This window comes from Mirounga angustirostris, unplaced genomic scaffold (genome assembly GCF_029215605.1).
Source record: "Mirounga angustirostris isolate CCGP_5_RB_7025 unplaced genomic scaffold, mMirAng1.0.hap1 SCAF_5, whole genome shotgun sequence".
Lineage (NCBI taxonomy): Eukaryota > Metazoa > Chordata > Mammalia > Carnivora > Phocidae > Mirounga > Mirounga angustirostris.
The window spans coordinates 65,875,350-65,899,520 of NW_026991713.1; the positions used below are offsets into that span (position 1 = coordinate 65,875,350).

General features: G+C 38.4%; 1 protein-coding gene across 2 annotated transcripts in view; it reads left to right on the forward strand.

The window, feature by feature from the left end:
* The window catches only part of SLC38A4 (solute carrier family 38 member 4), a 67,488-nt gene that overhangs the window by 29,764 nt on the left and 13,553 nt on the right, over positions 1-24,171 (forward strand). The window contains exons 2-8 of one of the 2 annotated variants that reach the window (XM_045873568.3): positions 6,267-6,445; positions 10,851-11,079; positions 15,053-15,143; positions 15,863-15,978; positions 18,732-18,805; positions 19,283-19,375; positions 23,750-23,831. In XM_045873568.3, the coding sequence (XP_045729524.1) occupies positions 10,961-11,079; positions 15,053-15,143; positions 15,863-15,978; positions 18,732-18,805; positions 19,283-19,375; positions 23,750-23,831 (575 nt within the window). In that variant the 5' untranslated portion in view covers positions 6,267-6,445; positions 10,851-10,960. The remainder of the gene's footprint in view (positions 1-6,266; positions 6,446-10,850; positions 11,080-15,052; positions 15,144-15,862; positions 15,979-18,731; positions 18,806-19,282; positions 19,376-23,749; positions 23,832-24,171) is intronic. The other variant, XM_045873567.3, reaches the window with a different exon arrangement.

Consider the following 24,171-nt stretch of genomic DNA (forward strand, 5'->3'; position numbering starts at 1 on the left):
AGTGAGTATTTTGCTGTAAAAAAGCCAAAATTCTAAAAACAAATAGAAATTGGTGTAACTGATGTTTAATCCAAATGTACAACAGTAAACTGAGTTAGCTTCTCTCTCTTTTTTTTAAGAGCTGACGCAAGTTGGACAGAGGGAGGTATTGGGGCAAGGTGGTGGTGGTATGATTGGCTTGTCTCATTCACGCCCACTGGTCTTTAAATCATTGTCTAGATCCCTGAAGGTTCATATAAGTCAACACTGTTACAGGGATCTGCCATTCCAAACAATTCCAGAAAGATTGCACAGGACTGGATAAATAATTAAGGTAAAGCTCTTTTTACATGAATAGTTGCAGAGTTAAAATAATGCTTCCTTTCTTCTTTTTATGGTGTAGAGTGTTTATTTATTACAAGTTAAATGTTTGAAATTTTTTCTCATTTTAAAAAAGATAAATTCAGTATAATGTCAGACATTGAAATTATTTACCCAGGTCTTGATTGCAGCTTTCTTTTGCAGATAATTTTAGGTTTGAGCATAAAATTAGGACAGTGGATAATAGAAAAGGGAAATATAGCAAAAAGAAATTGGTAGGTAACAAGTGTTTAGTTATTTACATCTCCTGGTTAATCACTGAGTAAAGAGTGGACATAATGTGTCTTAGAAAAAAATACAAGGTTTTAGAAGTACATTCTCAATGCCATAACGTTAAAGATTTTCTTTATCTTGAAAACAAAAATTCCCACAAAAAGTAACCAAAGGAAGACTATCCCATGACTGCAGCAGATACAAATGGCTAAGAGTTTGGGCTGCACCATGATCACATGAAAAAGAAAATAGAGTTGTGACTTACTTTGTCTTCTTATGTGTCCATTTTAATGAAGGAGTATTTTTAGGGTAAATTTATGAGAAGAAACTGGGAAGTTGAATAGAATATAAACATAGCTTTTGATTTGGAAGGGCTAGAATCAGTTATCTAAAAATAGAGCTGTACTCCTCAAATTTATCAATTAGATGGGGGAGAATTCTCAGTGAATTTGAGTATCCCCATATTTTGGGTATCTTACAAAGCATTTAGTCATGGTTTAACTAGATGCCCAGCTGATAGCAAAGAGTGTTTCCTAACTCAGTGAAAAAATTATCTAGACTGATGATATATTTCGCATTCATGGACAGTTGGCTGAAAGTTTGATTTTTGACACACTAAAGAAATGTAGGTGTGTTTTCTAGAAAAGACTACCATTTAGTCTACAGGCCAAGTCCTCCAGATTTATATTTAGATCATGTTTTAGGATTTTCGTAGAAGTCTTTATTTTCCTACTCCTAAGAAGTAGATCAGCAAGTCCTGAGAAGTGTAGTTTTGAGCACTAGACTCTCGAGTTTTCTATAACTATGTTATACAGGATGCTTTGTAGGTTACTAAAGTTCCTATTTTTAATATAGGAGTTACTTTAGAGAAAGTAAAATAATTTATTTAAAAAAAAAAGTGCCTCTAGAGGTAGTCCCATACCTATTAGATAGAATGTAGACATTTTAGAATTTATTGCATCCACAATTCAGGTTCTTAAATATCATGCTTTAATACATGAAGCATGAAGAGTTCACTATGATAATATCATACATGGTACACACCTTTCTGCATTTCTGGAAACTACTGTTTGGGAACATAGGAACTGAAATTTGTGCATGAATTTAGGATGTTTCTCAGTGTTTAAGATGACTAGAGAATCCAGATCGCCTTCTAAGAACAGAGCAAGAAATGTTATTTTGCTTATATTTTATTTTAGCCTTTATATTATAGTTTATTATATTATATTTTAGCCTTTATACCTCATCAAATGGTGCTGTAACTCTCATATTAGCAAGTATTTACTATTCTTAGCAAAAGGAAAAGACCTCAATATAGGGTTATTTCTTTTAACTCTTCTAGTTCTCCCAAGATATTATTTCTAAGCTATGTCTGAGTAGAGGAAAGGAATGGAAATGCTAGAATATTAGCACCAGCAATAGGAAGTAGTCAAGTAAATACAGTTTTGCTGTCATTAGTAGTTTCTTTTCTAAGATGTACCTCAGACTGAATGATACTGAGTGTTTTTATGGAAGCTAATTTCTGTGAAAAATCATGCCACAGACTAACAACCATCTAATTCTCAATGTGTGACTAGAATGCCATTGTTGGGAAATTGTTCAAAAGAATTTAATATAAAGGTAATATTAGATTGACTTCATTGTTAAAGCTGTATTCATTTACCTAAGGTACATTTGGGATGTGGAATTAAGTCAGTTCCTTGGATGCAAAGATCATTTGGCTTTTAGAAGTTGTATGACCAGCTACTTCCCACTTGCTCAACCAAAAGGTAAATGACATGGAAAGCGATCTGCTAATTAAGCCTAGATTTCGGAGTAGATTTGTCAGAAATAGGTAGGCATGAAAGGGGATGGTGGGAAATGCTCTGCCAATGTCAGCTTCCTCTTCACATTTGCTTATCAGGTAAAATAAATGTTTGCAGTCACTAGGGAAGGTCGTAACTTTTGCCTCTTGACCCAAGGACAGTTTTGCTTTCCAGATTTGAGGTCTTTCTTTGAAGTTGAACTACCTAAGTAAAATAGAAGTCTGCTTTTCTGAGAAGCCCCCACCCTACGTTTCTTGAGTACCTATTCGAAGAACAAGACATAATGTTTAATAACTAGAATTTGGCTATCCATCAGGACATTTAGATAGCTCTTAATAAATATGAAGAAACAAAGCCTTCTGACAATGATAGTATTCTAAATACATTTGTTTCAAGTTCTGATTTTTTTTATCTTCGTGAATAAGTGAATTGAAACAACAGTGCAGATGACCTGTGCACTGAAGATCTCTTTGTATCACAGAGAAACTTCACTGCATTGAAGAGAAAAGCTAGACTACAGAAAGTTCTGTCAAACCAAATTTGCTTTTTCTTTTAGAATAATTTTGAACATTCTTTGTGGAGCAAAGCTGTTCTTTCTCCTGGTAGCCAGAGGGAAACGCTTCCATTTCACTTTGAAATATTAACCTTTAAAGGTGTAACAAGAATACGTACTTGTATCTGTAAAGGAGAACATATAGAGATGCAATGGTCTTGGTAGAATATACCACCAGGCACTGTGTCACTTGCTGGGAATATGTAGGCTCTCCAAACCCAGCACTCTTCCCACCTTCATGAAGCTCTCAGCCTAGTAGAAGAGATAGTTATTTATCAAATAATCACACAATTTAAAACAGAAGCACAAAGTGTGACAAGGATGTGAAGGAGAGGAGCATATGGTACCAGAGTATATAACAGGGGATCTAGTTTAGATGGGGGGCCTCTCTGACCACTTGGCATTTAAAGATTTTCAGGTTCTTTTTACTTTGGGAGACACCTGGGTTTAAGAATGTGAAGAAGAACATTCCAGGCAGAGAGAACAGCATGTTAAAAGGTCCTGAGGTGGCAAGGAGGAAAGAAAACAGCCCAGTGTATCCAGTGAGTGAGAGGAGGTATGGTTCCATATGGGCCTAAAGAGCTATGTGTGGGTTAAAGTATGTAGGGCCTTAGAACCTATTAGGAAATTTGACTTTATTCTAAAAAGTGATGAAAAAAAAATCATTTCAGGGCCTTTAGCAGGTAGTCATTTGGAATAACATATTGGTCGTGGAGAGAGAAGTAAATGAATTATTTTTAAATGTTGAAAGAAGGGTTGCTAGGACTTGGTGATAGATTGGATGTGGGTAGGGAGATTCAGGGTCGAGAATGAGAGGTGTCAATACCTACAGCCAGATTCCTCCTGTGAGCAATTGGGTTAATGAAGGTGCTGTGTACTGAGAAGGGGAGCAGTAGAAGAATCTCTGCCTATGAAAATTTTATTCTATTATAATGTTACATATCACATATCACATATATTACACATATTTTTCAGTTAAGATGTATGCCAACATCATTCTTTCCTAGCCTACCCATGCAAAGATTCACTGATTATTAAGTAGTTATTTAGAGAAAAAAAATAAAAATGTAAATTATGTTGTAATAGTTTGTTCAAAATCTACTAAATAGTTCATCAGGTACAGGGATTCTGTCTTTCTTTTTTAAAAGACTTTATTTTATTTTATTTTATTTTATTATTTATTTATTTTTTATTATTTATTTATCAGAGAGAGAGCAATGAGCAGGGGGAGGGGCGGAGGGAGAGGGAGAGAGAGAATCTCAAGCAACTCCATGCTGAGCACGGAGCCCAACATGGGGCTTAATCTCACGATCCTGAGATCATGACCTGAGCCGAAACCAAGAGTCAGATGCTGAGCTGACTGAGCCACCCAGGTGCCCCATGGGATTCTGTCTGATTCATGCTTTCTCTTTCATAGTTTCTGGCTCATATTTCATTTTCAGTATTTGTTGAGTGAATAAATACCATCTGTAAAATACTTCCACACTGAGGTATAATCATGTTAATAAATTTTAATAATTATGATATGGTCTGAATGTCTCAAGGTATGTACTTTGTGCTGCAGGCAAGTGATGCAGAATATCTAGTTGCTCATAATGTTCTAATTCTTTTTAAATTTTGTTTTAGCTGTTGTTTACTCAAAATAGATCAATAATAGAATCTTCAGAGCTAAAAATATAAGTTATGAAAATGTGTTCCAGCTTTACCTTGGCCAGGGCCAAAATTAGGATTTGGGGTTGAGATCTTAAATCACTGTTTAATACTTCATGGGTTATATCATGTCATAGTCAAAAGAGAATGTAATGTTTTATAACTGGTATAAATAACATGAGATTAGGTCTCAATTTCTTTATTTGGGAAGCGTATATACCTTGCTTACATTTTTTGTGAATTTTGAGAATTGTAAAGTCCTCTTTTATAAAAATTGTAGATACGTATATAAAATACTATATATGTTTGCATGCAGATAAAGAGTAATTAAATTCTGATTATTAAAAGAAAGAAGGGGGGGCCTGCGTGGCTCAGTCAGTTAAGCATCTGACTTTGGCTCAGGTCATGATCTCAGGGTCCTGGGATCCAGCCCCACACTGGGCTCCCTGCTCAGCGGGAAGCCTGTTTCTCCCTCTGCTCCTCCCCCTGCTGGTGCTCTCTCTCTCTCTCTCTCAAATAAATAAATAAAATCTTTTTTTAAAATACATCATTTAAATCCTCACAATGCTGCTTTATGGTAAATGATATGACCCTCATTTTACATATGGTAAGACAGAAAAGTCAGAAGTTAGTTAATTTGGCCAAGATTTATACCCTGTTATATGTATCACCAGAGCCAGAGTTTCTGTTCCGTGTCTGGCATTAGTTCTCTGTGGTAGAGAGAGCAGAACAGAGGTGGCATAGTAGGGAGGCTACATTACCTCTCTGTGCCTCCATGACTTCATCTGTAAAATGGGAATAAGAACCAAAATAGTACCTATCTCAGAGGGCTGCTGTGAGGATTAAACGAGTTGATAGATGTAAAGCTCTATAACAGTGTCTGGCACGTAGTAAGTACCACCGTGTTGGATATATTTTTTTATATATATCCAGGATATATACCAGGTTAGCATGGCTTAATATGAATGAAATCGGTGAGGTTCCTTTGAATAAGTACGACGTGAAATGGAATTTGAAGCTTCCAGGTCTACTGCCGTGTATATTCCTGTAGTCCCCGAGAGGGGTTGACTGAGTAAAGCGTGGAACGCAGAGCATTCCAGGAATTATGGCTCAGATGTGCAAATGACCTGAGGTAGTAGAGAACCTGGGGAGTTCCTGAAATTGCAAGAGGGCTACTGTAGCTAGAACATCGAGCTGGGGAGGAGAGGAGACCAGAGAAGAGGGTGAGCCACACAGAGCCTCGTGGGCTTGTTGAGCACTTAGACTTTCTCCTAAAAACAAGGGGAACACATGGAAGAGTTTTAAGCAAATAAATATGACCTAAGTTTAGTTTTCAAAGGATCATTCTGAAAAATAAAATAAATAAAATTTAAAAAGGATCATTCTGGCTGTTGTGCGAAAAGTGAATTTTGGGGGAGGGGAGACAAGAGAGGATTCAAGGACATGGATTAGGTTTGCTGTAGTTGACAGAGTAAGAGAAACCATAGTAGTTGGACAAGAGTGATGGTGGGAGAAATGGAAAGTAGTAGATTAACTTGAGAATATATGTTGACGAGTTGTAAAATCAACCAGATTTTGTAAAGGACTGGATGTGGAGGGTGGGGTAAGAAAGGAAAATTTGTAATAGAAGATTCATGCTTCTGGTTTCAGTACCTGGATAAATGGTAACAATATTCTTTGGATAGGAAACATTGGAAGAAGAGGAAACTGTTGCAAGTTAGATTCTGGACACATTGAATTTAAACTGCCTCTGAGATATGCAAGTATATACATCAGTTAGGAGGCTGGACATAGGCGGCTGGAGCTCAGAGAAGAGGCCTGGCCCAAAGATGGACCTTGGGATATGAAGTCTTGGGAGTCAATGGTAAGAATGGAGGACTGGGACCTCGTGTTGAGGAATTCAAGCAATGAAGCTTTAAACAAAATAATACCTTTTAAAAGAAAAAAACCCACGAAAGTTCTAAAAAATAATAGCAGTGTTCATAATAAACACAAGTTTGGAAGATTTCCTAGAAGCCAGAAAGCAGATAGCACAGGAAAATCTGTGAAAGAGAAAAGGAACCGGGTAAACGAGGGTAAAAAAATTCACAGGGTAAGTGGGCTTTTTTTCAGAATGAGCCTGGCAACAACTCCAAATGAAATGAATGTATACAAAGAGAAGGTGTGTCTTATGGGCAACCAATGACCAGGTTTTCGCCAAGGAATCTCAGTTTGGACATTTTCATCTGTTTGGGCCACCACCTTTGCTCAAAGGTTAAGGCTGTGATCTAGTCTGGAAAGAAAGCCTGACTTGGGGTACCTGGGTGGCTCAGTCATTAAGCGCCTGCCTTCAGCTCAGGTCATGATCTCAGGGTCCTGGGATCGAGCCCCACATCGGGCTCCCTGCTCAGCGTGAGCCTGCTTCTCTCTCGGCCCCTGCCCCTCCCCCTGCTTATTTTCTCTCTTTCTCTCTCTCAAATAAACAAAATCATATATATATACATATACATATATGTGTGTGTATATATATATATATGTGTGTGTATATATATGTGTGTGTGTATATATATATATATTTAAAAAAGAAAGCCCGACTTTACAAATGGCACTGGGGCCTCCACAGCAGACAAAGAGGGATTACAAGCAGAAACAGAAGCTCCACCCAAGAGGAAAACACATGAGAACATTTTGCTCCCATAGAAACCTCTCCGAGAGTGCCTGCTGCATCCGGGAGTGGCGTTCTCCAGGATGCTCCACATAGACATCTGCAGAGAAGCCACTTACAGGACCTATAAGGGAGCAACCCATTAATGAAATGGGCCTGCAAGATTTAAGAGAAACTCCAAGTACTACCTAAGTTAACCACCATACTCTTCATTCATAAAGAAGAACAGACAACCTAGGATCACTAAGAACTTAAGGAAAACCAGCAAGTGAGAGAGGGACCAAGATGAACAAACAGAATTAACTCCAGAAAAATACATAATTTAGGGAACAAAAGGAGCTTTTGAAAACTTCCAGTCAATGTCTTTAGAAAGATTTGAGAAAATACTGCCTCTGTAAAAACAAACGAAAAGGGTAGGATGAAAAAAGAGGGAGAAGATGAAGACCAAATTATTACAAATTAAAAACATGATTGTGAAAAATAATTAGTGGACAGGTTGAAAAATAAGATAGATATAGCTTAAAAGGAAACTGTGTTATACAATGGAATATTATTCAGCCCTAAAGAAGAAGGAAATCTTGCCATTGGCAGCAACATGGATGGAGCTAGAGAGTATTCTGCTAAATGAAATAGGTCAGTCTGAGAAAGACACATATCATATGATTTCACTCATGTTTGGCATTTAAGAAACAAAACAAACAAGCAAAGGAGGATATAAAGAACGAGAGGCAAACCAAGAAATAGACTCGCAACTATAGAGAACAAGCTGGTGGTTACCAGAGGGGAGGGGGGTGGGAGGATGGGTGAAATAGGGGATGGGGATGAAGGAGGGCACTTGTCCTGATGAGTACCGGGTGACATATGGAAGTGCTGAATCACTATATTGCACACCTGAAACTAATATACTGTATGTCACCTCACTGGAATTTAAATAAAAACTTAAAAAACAAAGTAAACTATGTTTTTCTACTCTACTCAATACTTCTTCAAACAAATTTTAAGGGCAAAGTAAAGCTTTTTTTTCCAACGTGAAAGAACTCAGAGATTCTGTTTACAAACATGGATACATTGTGTGAAAAGAGTTATCCAGGTGGATTCCAGCACCATGCAAAATGAATTGAAGATAGAAGATGGAATGGTGTTCAGAGACATTGGCAGCTGAGTGAGATTCAGAGGGTGGAAAGTAAAAGGATGGAAAATTCACTTGCAATGTTTTACTAACAGAGGACCTCCAGATCATTTATTATGTAGTCAAATTTACCACTTGGTTCTTTAGAGCATACCATTTACACAATCATAATGTTGCCAGTGCTGATTGTTGGTTTTTAGTGTTCAAAACAACCTACAGAAAATTATGAGAGACTTCATTGTTTTACAGAAGAGTATGGAAGTATTATGAATCTCAACATTGTAAAAGTATTTCATTAACTAAAACAATTAGGAGCTTGTGAGAAGGATGGATAGAAGGAAGTATGCTAATTTCCTCACCTGTCATTCGTCTTAAGTCTAGAATTGATAAACCATGTCAGAGAGGTTTTAGTGAATAATTTAAATTTAGAATAACTAACAAGAACTAAAAATAGAAACGGTCATTCATAGGTCCTGCTCTTCGGTGAAACTGGTCTGTGTGATGGATGGAGGAATCTTTTTTACTCATTTAATACAAGTTTCTATTTTTTCTTTAACAGTAGGCGTATCTTCTAACCTCTCTTTTGGCTTTTATAATTTTTCTCTTTATCTTTATCATATTAATGAATATATTCATTTTTATTCCTTCTGCTTGAAATACTATGTGCTTTTTAAAAAATCTTGAGAGCTACTGTCTTTTTTTTTTTTGGTTCTGGACAATTCTCTGCCATTATGTCTTTTCTGTTTTGCTTCTCCCTGGCCTCATACTTCTCTCATAATAAGAGGGCAAGTGGAGTATGTTAGACTTCTTATTCTTGCTTCCCCACCATGTCTCTTAACTTCATATTTGTCTTTCTTTACCTATTTGTGATATAATTGAGTGATTTCCATGGATCTATCTTTCAGTTTCATGACTCTCCCTTCAGCTGAGTTCTCTTTATTTCAATGACTATTTTTTTTTTAATTTTTAAACTTCCTTTTTTGGCTCTTTTTCAAACCAGCCTGATCATCTTTTATAATGTTCTTATTTTATGGATGTTAGCTCTTATTTTGAATCTTCCTATTAGTTTTTACTATATAGTTTTAAAGTCCCTTTTAGATTGCTTTGCTAGCTCTAGTTACTCAGGTATGAATGAATCTTCTTTCTCATGCTTACTGACACTCATCCTGAGTTTCCACGTGTGTTCTGTGGCGTTTGTACTTGGGGTCGTGACCTCAGCAAGTGTGAGTTGCCTTCCACAGATGTGCTGCCTGGGCGCTGGATTGCGAAGGCATTCCCATGTGGTTTTATATTTGTCAGGGGACTTTTGGATTTCCTGAGTTCTGGAGCAATTGTTATGTTAGTTTCTGTGCTTGGGATATTCTTACCAAATAGGTAGTGCATATTCAGAACCACACCTTCCAAGAGTGAGAGTACTTCTACCACTCTAACAGTTCAACAAGAATTGTATCAACAGCATATGATGGATTCATAGCTTTTTTTTTTTAAACCCAATGCCAGTCCACCCCTTTTCACGTTATAGTTGAAGAAAATGAAGTTAAAAAAAAAAAAAAAAAAGGTGCCTGGATGGCTCAGTCGGTTAAGCGTCTGCCTTCAGCTCAGGTCATGATCCCAGGGTCCTGGGATCAATCCCCACATGGGTGTGTGTGGGGGGGGGGGGGGGGGTCCCTGCTCAGCGGGGAGCCTGCTTCTCCCCCTCCCTCTGCTCCTCCTCCTGCTCATGCGCACATGCACTCTTTCTCGCGCTCTCTCTCAAAAATAAATAAAATCTTAAAAAAAGGTTAACTTGTGCTGGGATCCAATGAATTAAAGGCAGAGCAGAACCTAAAAGCTCAGTCTCTTTGCTGTTAAAATGCATTTTAATTTTATATGGATGGTGACAGATGCTGATTCAAAGCTAAACCTGTGCTTCCTTTTGTTACATTCTTAGCTTTGGCTTCATGATCCATGTGCCTGGAAAGCATCTCCCTTGGCATGATCCTACCCTGTGTTGCATGTTATTAGGCATTCTGGTGATGTGAATTCTTTCATACCCAATTAGCAAATTCAAGCAGTAATTTTCCTATCTTACTGCTGGTAGAGACACTGTTAGATTCTGCCTTGTCAGATCTTTGTCAACAATTTACTTTCGTCTTCCTTTCTTTTAAAATCAGGCAATTTGCTTACAAATAGGAAAGCCTCTTGAAGATGGCTGCCAGGTTGTATTTTTTTTTTTCTTCCCACAGTGACTAGCAGAGCACCTGCCATGTTCATCTACATAGGTACTCTATAAATATCCGATGATTTAGTGATTTATTAAAGGACTTTCCTTCTTCTCTTTGATTTTCTGTTTTTGTATTGGGTAAAGGAAACTTGCCAGAAATAAATTTATAGGGCAGTGTTCAGGAGTGTACTTTCTTTTCATGTTTCTATAGAGACCATACACAAAGTAGTATGTCTTATTTTCACTTATCTAATTTAAAGGAAATTATGATTTATTTCGTGTTCTTCTTGCAGAAAGAGTGTTCTGAACACCAGCCTAAAGTGGAAGAGCCTGAGGCTGAAGGTGCAGTATACTGTTTACACTGAAGGAGCTTGTGTGTGGACAAGAGGTGCTGGCAGCTCAAATGGATCCCATGGAGCTGAGAAATGTCAACATTGAACCTGATGACGAGAGCGTCAGTGGAGAAAGTGCTCAAGATAGCTACACCGGGATGGGTAATTTAGAAAAGGCAGCAATGAGCAGGTATGGAATTAAAAATGACCAGGTTCCATGGTAAAATGACAGGTTTATGGATGTGAAAAACAAGGTTTTTGTCAGGAAGAATTGGACTCATTATCTATTTGCAAGATAACCATGACATTGATGTTCACACATCAACTCTGATCCTGAAGTTCATTATTATATCATCATTATATGTCAGTCTGATTTAGACTGTGTGTGACTAATTTAGAATTGAGGTTACAGTGTTCTAGTCCCCATTAATATAGAACATTCAAAGTTATATAACCTATCACTTCTTTCACCTTTTGGGCTATTTTCCCCTCAGATTTCTCTTCCTTTGACTGCCCCTTCGATGTTGCTGCATCTCCAGAATTCTGTGGTGATTCTTTGGTCACTAAAAGTGACATGTGAGCAAGCTCATTGACAACTCTCAGTTCCACTCACCGAATGTGTGCCATGTCTTCAGCCTGTTAGACTTCTCACTTCATTTCAGGTCACTCTATCCAACTATCTACCACACGTCTCTACAGGGTGCCTCATGTGTCTGAATTGCCTCATTTATAAAGTCAAACTTGGGATGTCTAATATTGAACTCCTGTATTTCTCTTCAAAATCTCCTCCTCCTCCAGTAATTGCCATCATGGTGAAAATCACCACTGTCTTGTAGCAACTCAGTCAAAAGACCCTGACTGTCAACCTCGAATCGTCCCTTCTCCCAGCCACACATCCAGTGTTTGATTATATCTGATTGGTTCTACCTCTTTAATGTTTCAAATCCACCCTCTTCTCTGTACCCATTCTACTGCCATCTTACTCTAGGACCTCATCATCTGTCACCTATTAGAACAGCCTTTCCTGTCCCTTGGTCTCCCTGTCTTACATTTTGCTCTCCTCCAACTAGCTCTTCACATCCCTGCAAAAGTAATCTTCTACAGTTGAGAGTAACTCAGGTTCCATCCCTTGGTAAAGTCTTTCAGTGGCTTCCCATTAGCTATAAGACAAAGATTGGGCCATACGTTGTTTGGCATGTAAGGCCCTTCTTGATTTGTCCCTGATCTGGCTCTCCTGTTCATACCTTGCTCTGCTCCCTTTTTGTAGGAAAGCCTTGTTGAGCCATTTCCAGCTCCCTGTGCCTTCACTCATTCTGCTCCATCAGCCTGGAATGCCCTCTTTTTGTGTCACTCATCCACCTTCCCCTTCCTCCATTGATACCATTCATCCTCCAAGACACAGCTCAAAGTTGGAACTCTGATGAAGCCTTCCCTCGGGTGAAAGTGACCACCCCTCCTTTGTGTGCCCGCTCTCCTCCATCATTCCACCACAACAGGCTACTGGCTTCTGTGGACCCAGCACATAGCATACTGCCTGGAACATAGTAGCTGCACAATAGACATTTGATAAAGGAAATTCATTTCTCACAAAATGGTATCAAACACAATGATGCATGACTTCAGACATTTAGAAGGAAATGTTTGACCAAATCTAGGCCTGAAGTAGAGAATATGACCCTCAAACAAGGACATCTCATTTCATTTCACAACATCCAGGAAAGACCATCAGGAGGAAGCCCTATTCTCCCTCCACAGACCTGTGCAGTCAGCTTGTGTGCCGATGGACTAGGGAGATGATGGAGATGTAACTCGTGGCATTTTCTAGGTTGAGCAACTCTTGACAAGGCACAGTGTGGCAGAACACAGGGCTTTGGGATCTGCAGAGTGCTTGCCTGAGTTGAGAGAAGATATTTACCTTCTCATGAGCTTCAGTGAAAAATGCAGCATGACCAACTAGCACCTACTTTTCTGAGGATTAATTACATGAATGCCTGAAAGATAGCTGATCCCCAATAAACTTTGGTTCTTTCCCCTTCACTTGTCACCTTTAGTAAATTGACCAATTCTGAGGGCTCTTGTTTCTGAGAAGGAGGCACATAGATATGAACTCAGCAGAGGTGGCTGAGCAGAGGGGGACACCATCCCGAGAACAGTCCTACAGGGTCATTCGATTTGGTCCTCTAAAAGCCACAGCGGAAAGTTGGGAATGCTTCTGTTAAGCTTCATACAATGTGTTCGGGACTGCTTACAGTGACTTAGCTTTTAACTCCTGACTCAGACCCAGTCATCATTTTGCAATTTTATAATTACTTTAAAAAGATGGGTTTGCTTATGTCTGGTGGGATTGATCCCTTCAATGTAAATTGTTGGGAAATTGAACATAATTCATTTATTTGGAATCATTATACTTATGTTTTCAATACATGCTGGGTTCAGTATCAAAACATTTAAGACATTCAAAACATTTCTCATATAGTTTATCCAGTCTTGTCATGTTTTATGATTACAATTCATCTCATGCCAAAATAAAAACATGTGAATGCCTTGAGAGAGAAAAATCTATTTACTTTCACATTTTAAATCTTAAAATCTACTCATGGACTAAAGGATTCTAAGTTATGGGTTGAGGTAAAGAAATAGAATGTTGGCATTCCAGAGAAAAATCTATTTACTTTCACATTTTAAATCTTAAAATCTACTCATGGACTAAAGGATTCTAAGTTATGGGTTGAGGTAAAGAAATAGAATGTTGGCATTCCAGAGTTTAAATCCAGATGACACTTTTGTTTGCTAACCCTTAGGCCTGTTTTAGGCTCCATTTTATCTTATTTTGTCTGTTTCCAACTATGAACATTATGTCCCAGTCTCCACATAGCAAGTCTATTAACTACAGACTATTAAAATAAAGCACAGAAAGGGAGCAGGGGGCGCAGGGGTTCGTGCAGGGATGGAAGAAAGCATTGGCAGGCATTATGCTTCCATGGAAAGAAGAGGAGAATGCCGGGAAATGTTCCTAGTTTGTCCACAGTGAATATCTAGAAAAGCCCATCAAACTTAGTAACTTCATCTGCTGGTCCTACCTACACTTGACATTGTTCTATAGTCTCCCAAAGTAACCTTGTTATCTCTTTCTCTCAAGATATTTTCAGGATTAGCTTGTTATAAAGGATAATTTGTACAGATCTCCTGTGATTACTAGTCAAGCCTTTTGGACACTTGGTTGTACTGGACCCATTTCCTTAGACCCCTGGCATATAACCGCAGGACCTGTACAGAATAGACATGGGCGGTGTCCAGCCTCTGCCTAAGTAGACCACAGTCACAGTGTTTGCTGATGGCAAAGACAGAAAGCCCTACTTCCTTCCCAGCTCTTCTACCAATTCATGGTTTTCCTTAACGTTTTTCTTAGTTTCTCATTGTCTAAATAGTTCGAGTATATCTTCAGTCATGAAAATCTGTAGACCCACACTCAAAAACAACCAAACACAACACAGAGCTACCACTGAACTACATTCCAGCAAGGGATATGTGAATACACAGGTGGAACCAAGAAAAAAGGAAAACACCAGCTATGGGGTCCTGCCTGGGACTGCAGGGCACCATGGAAGACCCTAGACTTGGAGTTGGGTGGGTGTGGGCACGTTACTTCCCTTTTCTGAGCCAGGGTCACCTCATCTGTAGAGCAGGGGCTTGAAAGTTCCTCTCATAGGGATATTTGAGCATCGGATGAGATGAAAACCACATGCCTAGGCACTTAATATTTATTGAATTAATACAATCATCTGATTATAGTGTGGTAGTAACAGAGAAAACTCAGTCACTGCTCTATACCTTCTCTTTGGGAGGGCTCAAAGTGAAAACAAAATTAGCTGTAATTATTCTTTTTTTTTGGCACAATTCTTGTGGGAAGAAGAAATATGGCTTAAAAAATTATTTTCTTCCTTCATAACTTTTCTCCTTCCCAAAGTATATTCATGAATGGAGCTCAGTTGTTGGTCTGGAAGGAACACTAGTATGAGGGAACAAAAGAAAGAAAAAAAAAGTTTTAAGTGCCTTGTTTTTCCTCCCCGATTCAGTGACTTAGATCACCTGAAACACAAATATAATTCAGAGCATTTACTTAGATATTTTTCCGTCATTTTCTTTTTTGTATGTGCATCCAGTCAATTTACTAATGAAGATGCTGAAAGTCAGAAATTCCTGACAAATGGATTTTTAGGGGAAAAGAAGCTGGCAGATTATGATGATGAACATGTAAGTGAATCTCTGCTTTTGGGCAGTAAACAGGACTCGAGGGTGCCTGATCTACCTAGGTCTCTGTGGGAAAACAGTGTGACTGAAATTTTCCAAGCCTTGATCAGCACATTCTCTGTTTATTCAGGCCCTTACTGGAATAAGGACTTGTTTTTCCTGTTCGCCATATGGCTACATAAATCATTTATGAAATTCATTTGTTTTTTGGAGAAATCATTCTAACCCAAATGTAATCTGCAATCAGACATGCTTTCCCTTCTTTACATTACCCAACTTGTATTTTCTTTTTTCTTTTTTTTTTAAGATTTTATTTATTTATTTGAGACAGAGAGAATGAGAGAGAGAGCACATGAGAGGGCAGAGGGTCAGAGGGAGAAGCAGACTCCCTGCTGAGCAGGGAGCCCGATGCGGCACTCGATCCCGGGACTCCAGGATCATGACCTGAGCCGAAGGCAGTCGCTTAACCAACTGAGCCACCCAGGCGCCCCCCAACTTGTATTTTCTATTTTTTACCCGAGACACCTGCTGAAACCAAGCATTCCTTTGAAAATTATATGCTTTTATTGAAATAACAACTTTTATTCACTGTGATTTTATCTCACTCTTCAATTTCGAACTGTAAGCTCCTCCAGTAAAAGATAATGTGAGAATAAGAATAATTTGAAAAGGGTTCATCCTTTGGCAAATAGTTGCTTAAAATGTGCCCTTTTTTCTTGAAGCATCCTGGAACCACGTCCTTCGGAATGTCTTCGTTCAACTTGAGCAATGCCATCATGGGCAGTGGAATCTTGGGCCTGTCCTATGCCATGGCCAACACGGGGATCATACTTTTTATGTAAGTACCTCTGGTTCAAAGCCCATGCACACCTGGTGTTCTTTCAATTAACAATCTCAAGTTTGATCTTTGTGAACAGGAATGATCTGAGAAAGTATTAGCATATTCTCGGGCTTCTGGATAAAACAGCAACCTGAGGACGAACCAGAGCAGACTAATCATGGTGTTTGTTCAACCAGCTGCCCCTAACCAACTGGTAGAAACTATATGTGCTCAACCACCCAAAGTACTGGAACAGCCCTACCAGTTCAAAGAAAGCATTTTACAAAGTGATTCACCGTAAAAAGATCTTTCCCAGAAGCAGATCCGACTGCATCACACTGTAAGGAAAAAAATCCCACCTCAAACCAGGCCTAGAGTCCTGCATGCTCTGGTCCCATCTTGTGCGCCATCCCCTACACCCCCTAGATGCCTGATGCAATGAGCACACTGGCCTTCTCTCCAACCCAGAAGGTGCCATATTCCCCTCTCACCAACGGGCCTTTGCACAAGGTCCTGGAATTCTTTTCCCTTTCTTCTTCATCTAGTTGACTCCTCATAGCAGAGCTCACCCTCCCCTGAGTTATGCCTTTCTTGGCCTCCATGCCTGGGACAAACACCTTACTTTACACTCCCCATAATTTTAATATTTTAGTGCAGTTGTCCAATTTATTTGGTTAGTATCTCTCTCCCTTGCTAGACTGTAATCTCCAGGGGATTGAGCCCACCTCTGTTTTCACTCACCACATGTCTGTATCCCCAAGACCTAGTACAGTGCTTGGCACAGAAATATTTGCAGAGTGGCCAGAGTTTATTCCTAAACCTATGTACTTGGTCAAAGGCTGCCTGAGGGTAGCAGGGTCACATAGCCGACCTGGAGGGCGGGCACCACATCGTCTGTGACAAACTGCCACAGATGTTTGTGTGCATCACGTACAGCCTGGGATTTTCTAAGACACAGTTGGCAGCAGTGGAATTCTTCACAGGAATAGTCTAATATTAGTCAGGCATCAGCGTGAATGCAGATCGCCATCCCTAATGCAACGCTAGAGCGTTAAATAGCTGTCTAAGAATGTAATGCTTATGTTATAAATATATGCTATTTATGTTTTGAGCACCATTTATGATTAGATAATCACACAGCTATTTGAGGGCTAAGGATCAGGCAGGGCTATAAATATTTATATTGTGTTACTGCTCTGATCTGTTTTGGGTATAATATTTTTTAGCTGAACGGGTTTTTATATTAACGTCACGTTTGAAACAAAGTAGTTTTTTTTCTTATTCTCTAAATCTTAATGGCTTAGAGATGTATTCATACACACAGTTGTATACTTTTGTAATAGGCACTATCTCTAAGACAGATTGCCTTCTCCAATTAGGAAGTTGTCATCAATCACTGATGAATAGAAACAAGAGACTCTTCCCCCGATCCTAGGCCTAGGGTCACAAGATCATTTTCAAGGGAGCAGAATATGCCACTTTTAAAACCGAGGGCTTCATTTCAGACCTAAACATTTAACAGATTAAACTGTCCAGAGCAATTACATTGTTGGACATCGTGAGGTATGTTCTGTGTATCCAAGAAGCACAGATTGAATTCGGCTATCCCCCTTAACTCACAGCGAGTTACACAGGATTTCACTGGTTTTACTTTTAGTATTTTCTGCCAAAGAAAGTATGTGTTTAGAATACAGGGAATGCTCATTATTTTTCCAGGAAATAAAATTCTGTAATCTGAATCTCATCTTTAAAAACAGGTTAAGTTCACAAGGCATATGGAAACATATATGAATAAGTCATTGATTAGCCAGTTCTGATAAACATTTTTTGTGGAAAACAAGAGCACAAGATAGCTAGAGTAGTTATAAAAATTTGTAACTCATGGCCCAAATATACATTTGCAACATTGACTTCATCAGGAATTACCAAAGAATTAGATCAATTGTGGGGAAAGTGTTTAATGTGTTCTGGTCATGTAAAACAAAGAATAAGGGTTTTATTTTGGTTTTGGTTTTTGCTTTAGATGTCAGGTGAAGTTTAGTATTATTCCTTTATTTGTTATATAGATGCTTTTATCTATGCTCTTATTTTTGCTTTCCAATTCTTGTTTTTGGAGAAACACTGATCACTCTATGCATAAAGAATCCGTACATGCCTTGGACATTGTAGAGGGTCCAGAGCCAGAAATGATTCTTTCTGACCCCAACACAAAAAGGCATTTTTCTGCACCCTATCCTTCCCTTTCTCTGTTTGCTCTATTATACAGGCAACGGCCCGACCCTCCGGCTCACACAGTATCTTGTTATCTCATGTGCAGGATCAGTAGTAATGCAGGTTAGACTGCATGCTCTGGCTTCGGTATTTCTAGATTTTACATTAAGGCTTAGCCAGCTTGTCAAATAGTCCTTCAATTATAAATGTTGTTGAGAATAGCACACAAATATGATGGACATATACCCATATGCTGAATAAGTAGATAGAGTATTTGCTAATTTTGCCATACATTTAGCATCTAAGTTATGAACCAAATTCGGCCAGTGGGGAATTTCCGGTGGTATATTTTAGCACATAAAATACAGCAAATTCCAGTTCTGTGACAGCAAAGGGTATGCGTGGAGTTCAGAAAAGAATTTCTCAGCTTCCCAAAAACCCACATGCTTTTGGAAAGTTAATGGTTGAAAGGACCAGTGCGATAGTTTATGATAATATCTAATGTGAGGATGTCTTATTTATTATAGAAATTTATTGTCTACTCTCTATTCCCTTCCCAGAATCATGCTGCTTGCCGTAGCAATATTATCACTCTACTCAGTTCACCTTTTATTAAAGACCGCCAAGGAAGGAGGTATGCTACCGCTCAAGTCCAAGATGTTCTATTTTGATTCTTGTTAAAGGGTAGTTCATTCTATTGCTCTCTAACTATAGGATTTTAGTCAATTTCACATTTCATTTTCTTCTGACCCCAATGACATGGCCTCTCAATGTTTTTAGTAATTAGGGTAGCTAAGAGAAGTGAAAGGCAACTGGCTCAGGTTCAAGCCAAATAGGAAAAAGGAGTCTTGATGGATGACAGAAATAACAGTTCTGACTTGCTGCACAGAGCTAAGATGAATGAAGCCATTGCTTCTTGTCTGGAGAACATTTAACATATTTTGTATTGGCTTCTGAGATTGCATCTTTGGGGTTTATAATTTCTGTGTGGTGTTTATGTACACATTTGAGACTCCAGTGTACAATTATAGAAATATTTTAGTCATTAAAACAATCCTTTTAAAAAGTTGTTCTTTTTTGTTTGTTTGTTTGTTTTTACTTCTTATTATAGGGTCTTTAATTTATGAAAAACTAGGGGAAAAGGCATTTGGATGGCCTGGGAAAATTGGAGCTTTTGTTTCCATTACAATGCAGAACATTGGAGGTAAGGGCATATAATATTCACTACCACTTAAACGTTCTAAAGAATGTTCAATAAACCAGAAAACTCTTACGGCAATGAACAAGCACTTTAAATACAGAAAAACAGCTGCTTTATATTCAGAAATTTTAAAAATAAGGATTCTTAAGTAGATTTGCTGTCCTTTAATGAAAAATAACAATATCTAAGAAAATATTATATAGGATCCCACCAAATGAATTCTAGAAGTAAAATAGAAAATAAAAGCTTTCTTGATTTCAAATGCTATTATGGCTTTCATTTAAATTTTAAAAATTAAATCATTAGTGCTTATTACTGTCTTTGTCAGAACAGTTGATGTTTCATATGTATGACTGAGTTTATTTCATAAAACTGAAAATTAAGTATCTGAAAGGCATAGCCAAATATGGGGGCGGGGGGTGGTTCCTTGAGACAGCCTTCACAGAGCCAGCCCATTGGAGTATGTCCTGAGAAGTTGTGCTAAAGCAAAAATCTGGCTGGATAGACATTCGGAGCATTATAATAAAACCACCAATTCCTTGGTTCTACAGATTCTTATAATTCCTACTAAATGATAATTTCTAGAGTAGAACCTAGGAATGTGTATTTTTAATAGTGTTCCAGGTGATATGTTTGCCCACCAGCTTCACAGGTCCTATGGAGTTTTTGACCCTCAGAAGGCATCCAGACCCCTAATTCCTATGTCCTACTGCCTATGTCTTCTTGCACGGCCTGGCATCTATCATCACACAGCGGTGCCTACTTCCTCACCTCCTCTCCAGTCCCCAAACCTGCTATTCCGTTCTTCTTTCTTTCTTCTCTCAATGAACAATACCAGCAGCCTCCAGTTTCTTGAGCCAAACATGATAGGTGTCATCCTAAACTTCTCCCTCCCTCCTTAATCCTGATCATTCAAATACCTACCCTTGTCCATTCTGCTTTTTACCTGCCTTGAAAAGTTCTCCTCTCCTTCTAGTCTCTCTGTCACAGTTCAGGTGGTCACTGTTTCTGCTCAGACTCTTGCAGTAGCCTTCTAACTGGGCTTCCTGCCTTGAGTTTCTCCTGCTCCTATCTCTGATTTATCCTCCAAATTCACTTTCTCAAATGCAAATCTAGTCTTGCTTCTCACAAGCATAAAATTCTTCGGCATGCCCTCATTATTTTCAGGTTAAAACTTAAACTCCTTGGCTTGTCATGTAAGGATCTCATCTTTCTTCTACCTACCTTTCTGATACCTTTCCTACTACCTCCATACCTACCTAGCTAGCTAGCTAGCTATCTTTTATATGTCCTGTCATACCATAACAAACATACTCAGTTCCCCTACTCTTGGAGTCCCCCAGCACCCCCCCCCCACAAGACACACATTCTTTCTGTTTGCTCCCATGACCCATCGCTTCTCTAGACTAGTAGGTACTAGTCCCTCCGGGTTCCCTTGGCCCTGTTTGTATGTATCTGACATGTTACTACTTTAAAAAAATATTTTCAAGCCCTTGAGTAGAGAATAGACTTTTGGAGTCTGATGCACCTAAATTAGAGTCTGTTTCTGTCATTGTCTGTGACTTTACTCATCTGAGTCTAATTTTTCCATCTATGAAAATGAGAATTACATTCCAGCTCACAAGGTCATTGTGAGGATGAAGTCAGATAACATATGGCACATAATAAGGGTTCAGTACATCCTTTCCTCCCTAGTTCTCGGATTCAATGTCTCTGGAGCCCTCCTGATTATTTTTTAAATGGGCATTTTTATAATTATAAGACAAATATATGCTAATTGTGAAAAACTAAAACATTACATAAATATATTAATTATAAAGAAATATTTATATAAGTCACCCTTAAAAATAGCTACTCCAAGGTTTTCTTCTATGCAAAATTTAATAAATATATTGTTACTGATAAAATTGGATCATCTTATAATACTGATTTGCAGCTTCCTTTTTTTACTTGACAATATGCCTTGAATGTATTTGCATATTATTCTTTTAAATGGCTTTTGAATTTTCCCTTGTGCAAATGTACCATAATGGGTTTACTGAATCCCTTATTGATATTGAATTGTTTCTAGTTTTTCACTATGACAAACAATTGCTGCAATAAATAAATTTGCACAGAGATCTTGCAAGGAGGTAACTCTTTTTAAATAAAATCATTGGAGTTATCTAGGATTTCTGGAATGCAGCAATTCTTCTAATAACTTTCATCCAACTATACCAGCTCCTGCTAATGGATGGTTGGTAAGCAGATAAGTAAAATCCAGGCAAATCTTAATGATTTGTATTTATTTCTTTTCATATTTGTATATATTAAGACTATAGACCTGGGTAGAATTTGGCAGTAATACCAGGATTGTTGCCTACATTTTACTGGTTTGAGGTCACAAGAATATAAGCTCCCCATCTCCCACCGAATAGACTGCTTTACATTTGGTTCAAATTTTCAGCCCTTTCAAGACTTAAACTGTCAGGCATTTCATAGGATCACCTCATAGTTGGTCTAATTTACTTGTTTGGATAACTGAAATAACTGGACATACACATATTTAGCCCTAAACCCAACGAGCTGAGAAGCAACAGCACTGTCTTTTGCTCAAAGTGTAACTACCATTATGCTTCTAAATAATGGACTAAACTATAAAATGGTCTCTCAATCAAGATGCACACACATGAAGGAAGTGTGGCTTTAAGGGAGTAAAAATTTCATATACCATTCCTGAAAGTGCTCTCATTTTGGTTACTCTATGTGATTAGTAGTTATATTAGCCTAAGGGAAATCACTTGTATTTCTGTATTTAGCAACTCCACATTTAGAAAGTTTAATTTTCTCAATCCCCTGAAAAATTAACATTTACCACAGATGTTTCAACATTAGCAGAATAATGTTGACATTACCCAGACAGGTCTGGATCATTCTAAATTTTCAAAGACCAAACACATTAACAGTGGTGACATCACTGAAAGTCAGCAATTAATAGCTCTAAAATTGAATGGTACCTCACTGAGCCAGTTAATCAGAAATATCTCCTCTGTTTGCGCTCTGTAAGATTTAGCGTTAGCCAAGGTCTTTGTAAAGATTAACCAAATAATATTTACAGAAGACACATCAGGTATCGTAAAAATCATTTCACTTCACAATAGAGAAGAAACACTGGCCTGAAGTCAGGGATCTTATATTTTGGATGTGGTCTGTTGTTTTCAATCTGCGAGATCCTGGACATGTCAAGAAAGCTTTCAAACATATCTATCCTCAGCTGTGGAATGAAAATAACCTATACCTTGCTGTTTTACATGGCTTTTTAGCGGATCCAATGGAGTAATCTGCAAGACTAAAACAATGTAGGGAATCATTATCACCATTATTACTTTTGTTGGAGGTTAAAAAAATCCTTTGAAACTATTAATAGTACAATTTGCAACTTAGATATCTGCTTTCACATGTCTGTGAGCAAAAATTCACCAGAAAAATGTAGCACACACTTACACATTGCAAAGCAAAACTTGTCAGTCTTATTTTTAATTTAACTTAAGAAAATGAATTTTATTTTTAACTTCCTGGACCCTGTGTCAAATTAGCATTATATTTCACGGCATGGATGGACTTGAGAAAGAGAAGTTGCGTCAATCCCTACAACTTTAGGCAACAGTATACGTTATGAATATGTATACATACATGTTTTTCCAGGGAGAGGGTTTATAGATTACATCAACAGATTTTTCAGAAGAGTACATGATAACATATCACTTATCACATATCATATCACTTACGTAAATGCTCAAGAACTTTTGCCATGTTGTATAATTTATTATTTGGCCAAAGGAAGACTGGGATATAGAGAAAACAAATTCACTGACCAAGGTGGGAGAAGCTATCATCTCTTACATTCTTTTATCAATCCAGCCAGCCTCTAGTTGCGACGATCCATGCTCTGAGGCGTTGGGTGCCCCTTGGGGAGGTTACAGAGGACAACACCAATGCCCACCTGGGGAACTGCCCTCTCTCCTTTTGTGGCCAGACCCCTGCCCAAGTGATGGACGCTAAAACAGGCACTCCGTACAGGCCATGATGACTTATAACGAATTAGGGGGAAACTTTGAAAGAGCAACATCACTGAAAACCTCAGAGCTGGATTAAAAACAGAATCAGCCTTGATACTGTTAGGAAAGGTCCCTGTGAAAGAGCCAGAGGGCCAAATATCTATTTTTGAAAAGAACTTGGAAGCCGTACAAAACACACTGGGTGGCTTTTCTTTCCATTTGGGGGATTAGATGCTCATCTTACCAGAAGACTGAATGTCCCAAATGCCGGGACTTCTCACAACTTGCCTGTGACTTTAGTGCTATGTGCACCACTAAGCTGTCACGTTTTCCATTTTAGCAATGTCCAGCTACCTCTTTATCATTAAATATGAACTACCTGAAGTAATCAGAGCATTCATGGGACTTGAAGAAAATACTGGGTATGTCATGTTCTCTCTGTAACATCCGTTGACTCATTCTAATTGGTCTTTTCTGATCCTGATTTTTTCTTTCTTCCTTTTTTTTTTTTTTTTTTGAGCGAGAGAGTGGGGTGGGGAGAGACAGAAGGAGAGAGAATCTTAAGCAGACTCTATGGCCAGCATGGAGCCCAACGCAGGGTTCGATCTCACAACGCTGAGATCATGAATCAAGTGTTGCACATTTAAATTTTTTTTTTACGATTTTATTTATTTATTTGCGAGAGAGACAATGAGAGACAGAGAGCATGAGAGGGAGGAGGGTCAGAGGGAGAAGCAGGCTCCCTGATGAGCAGGGAGCCCG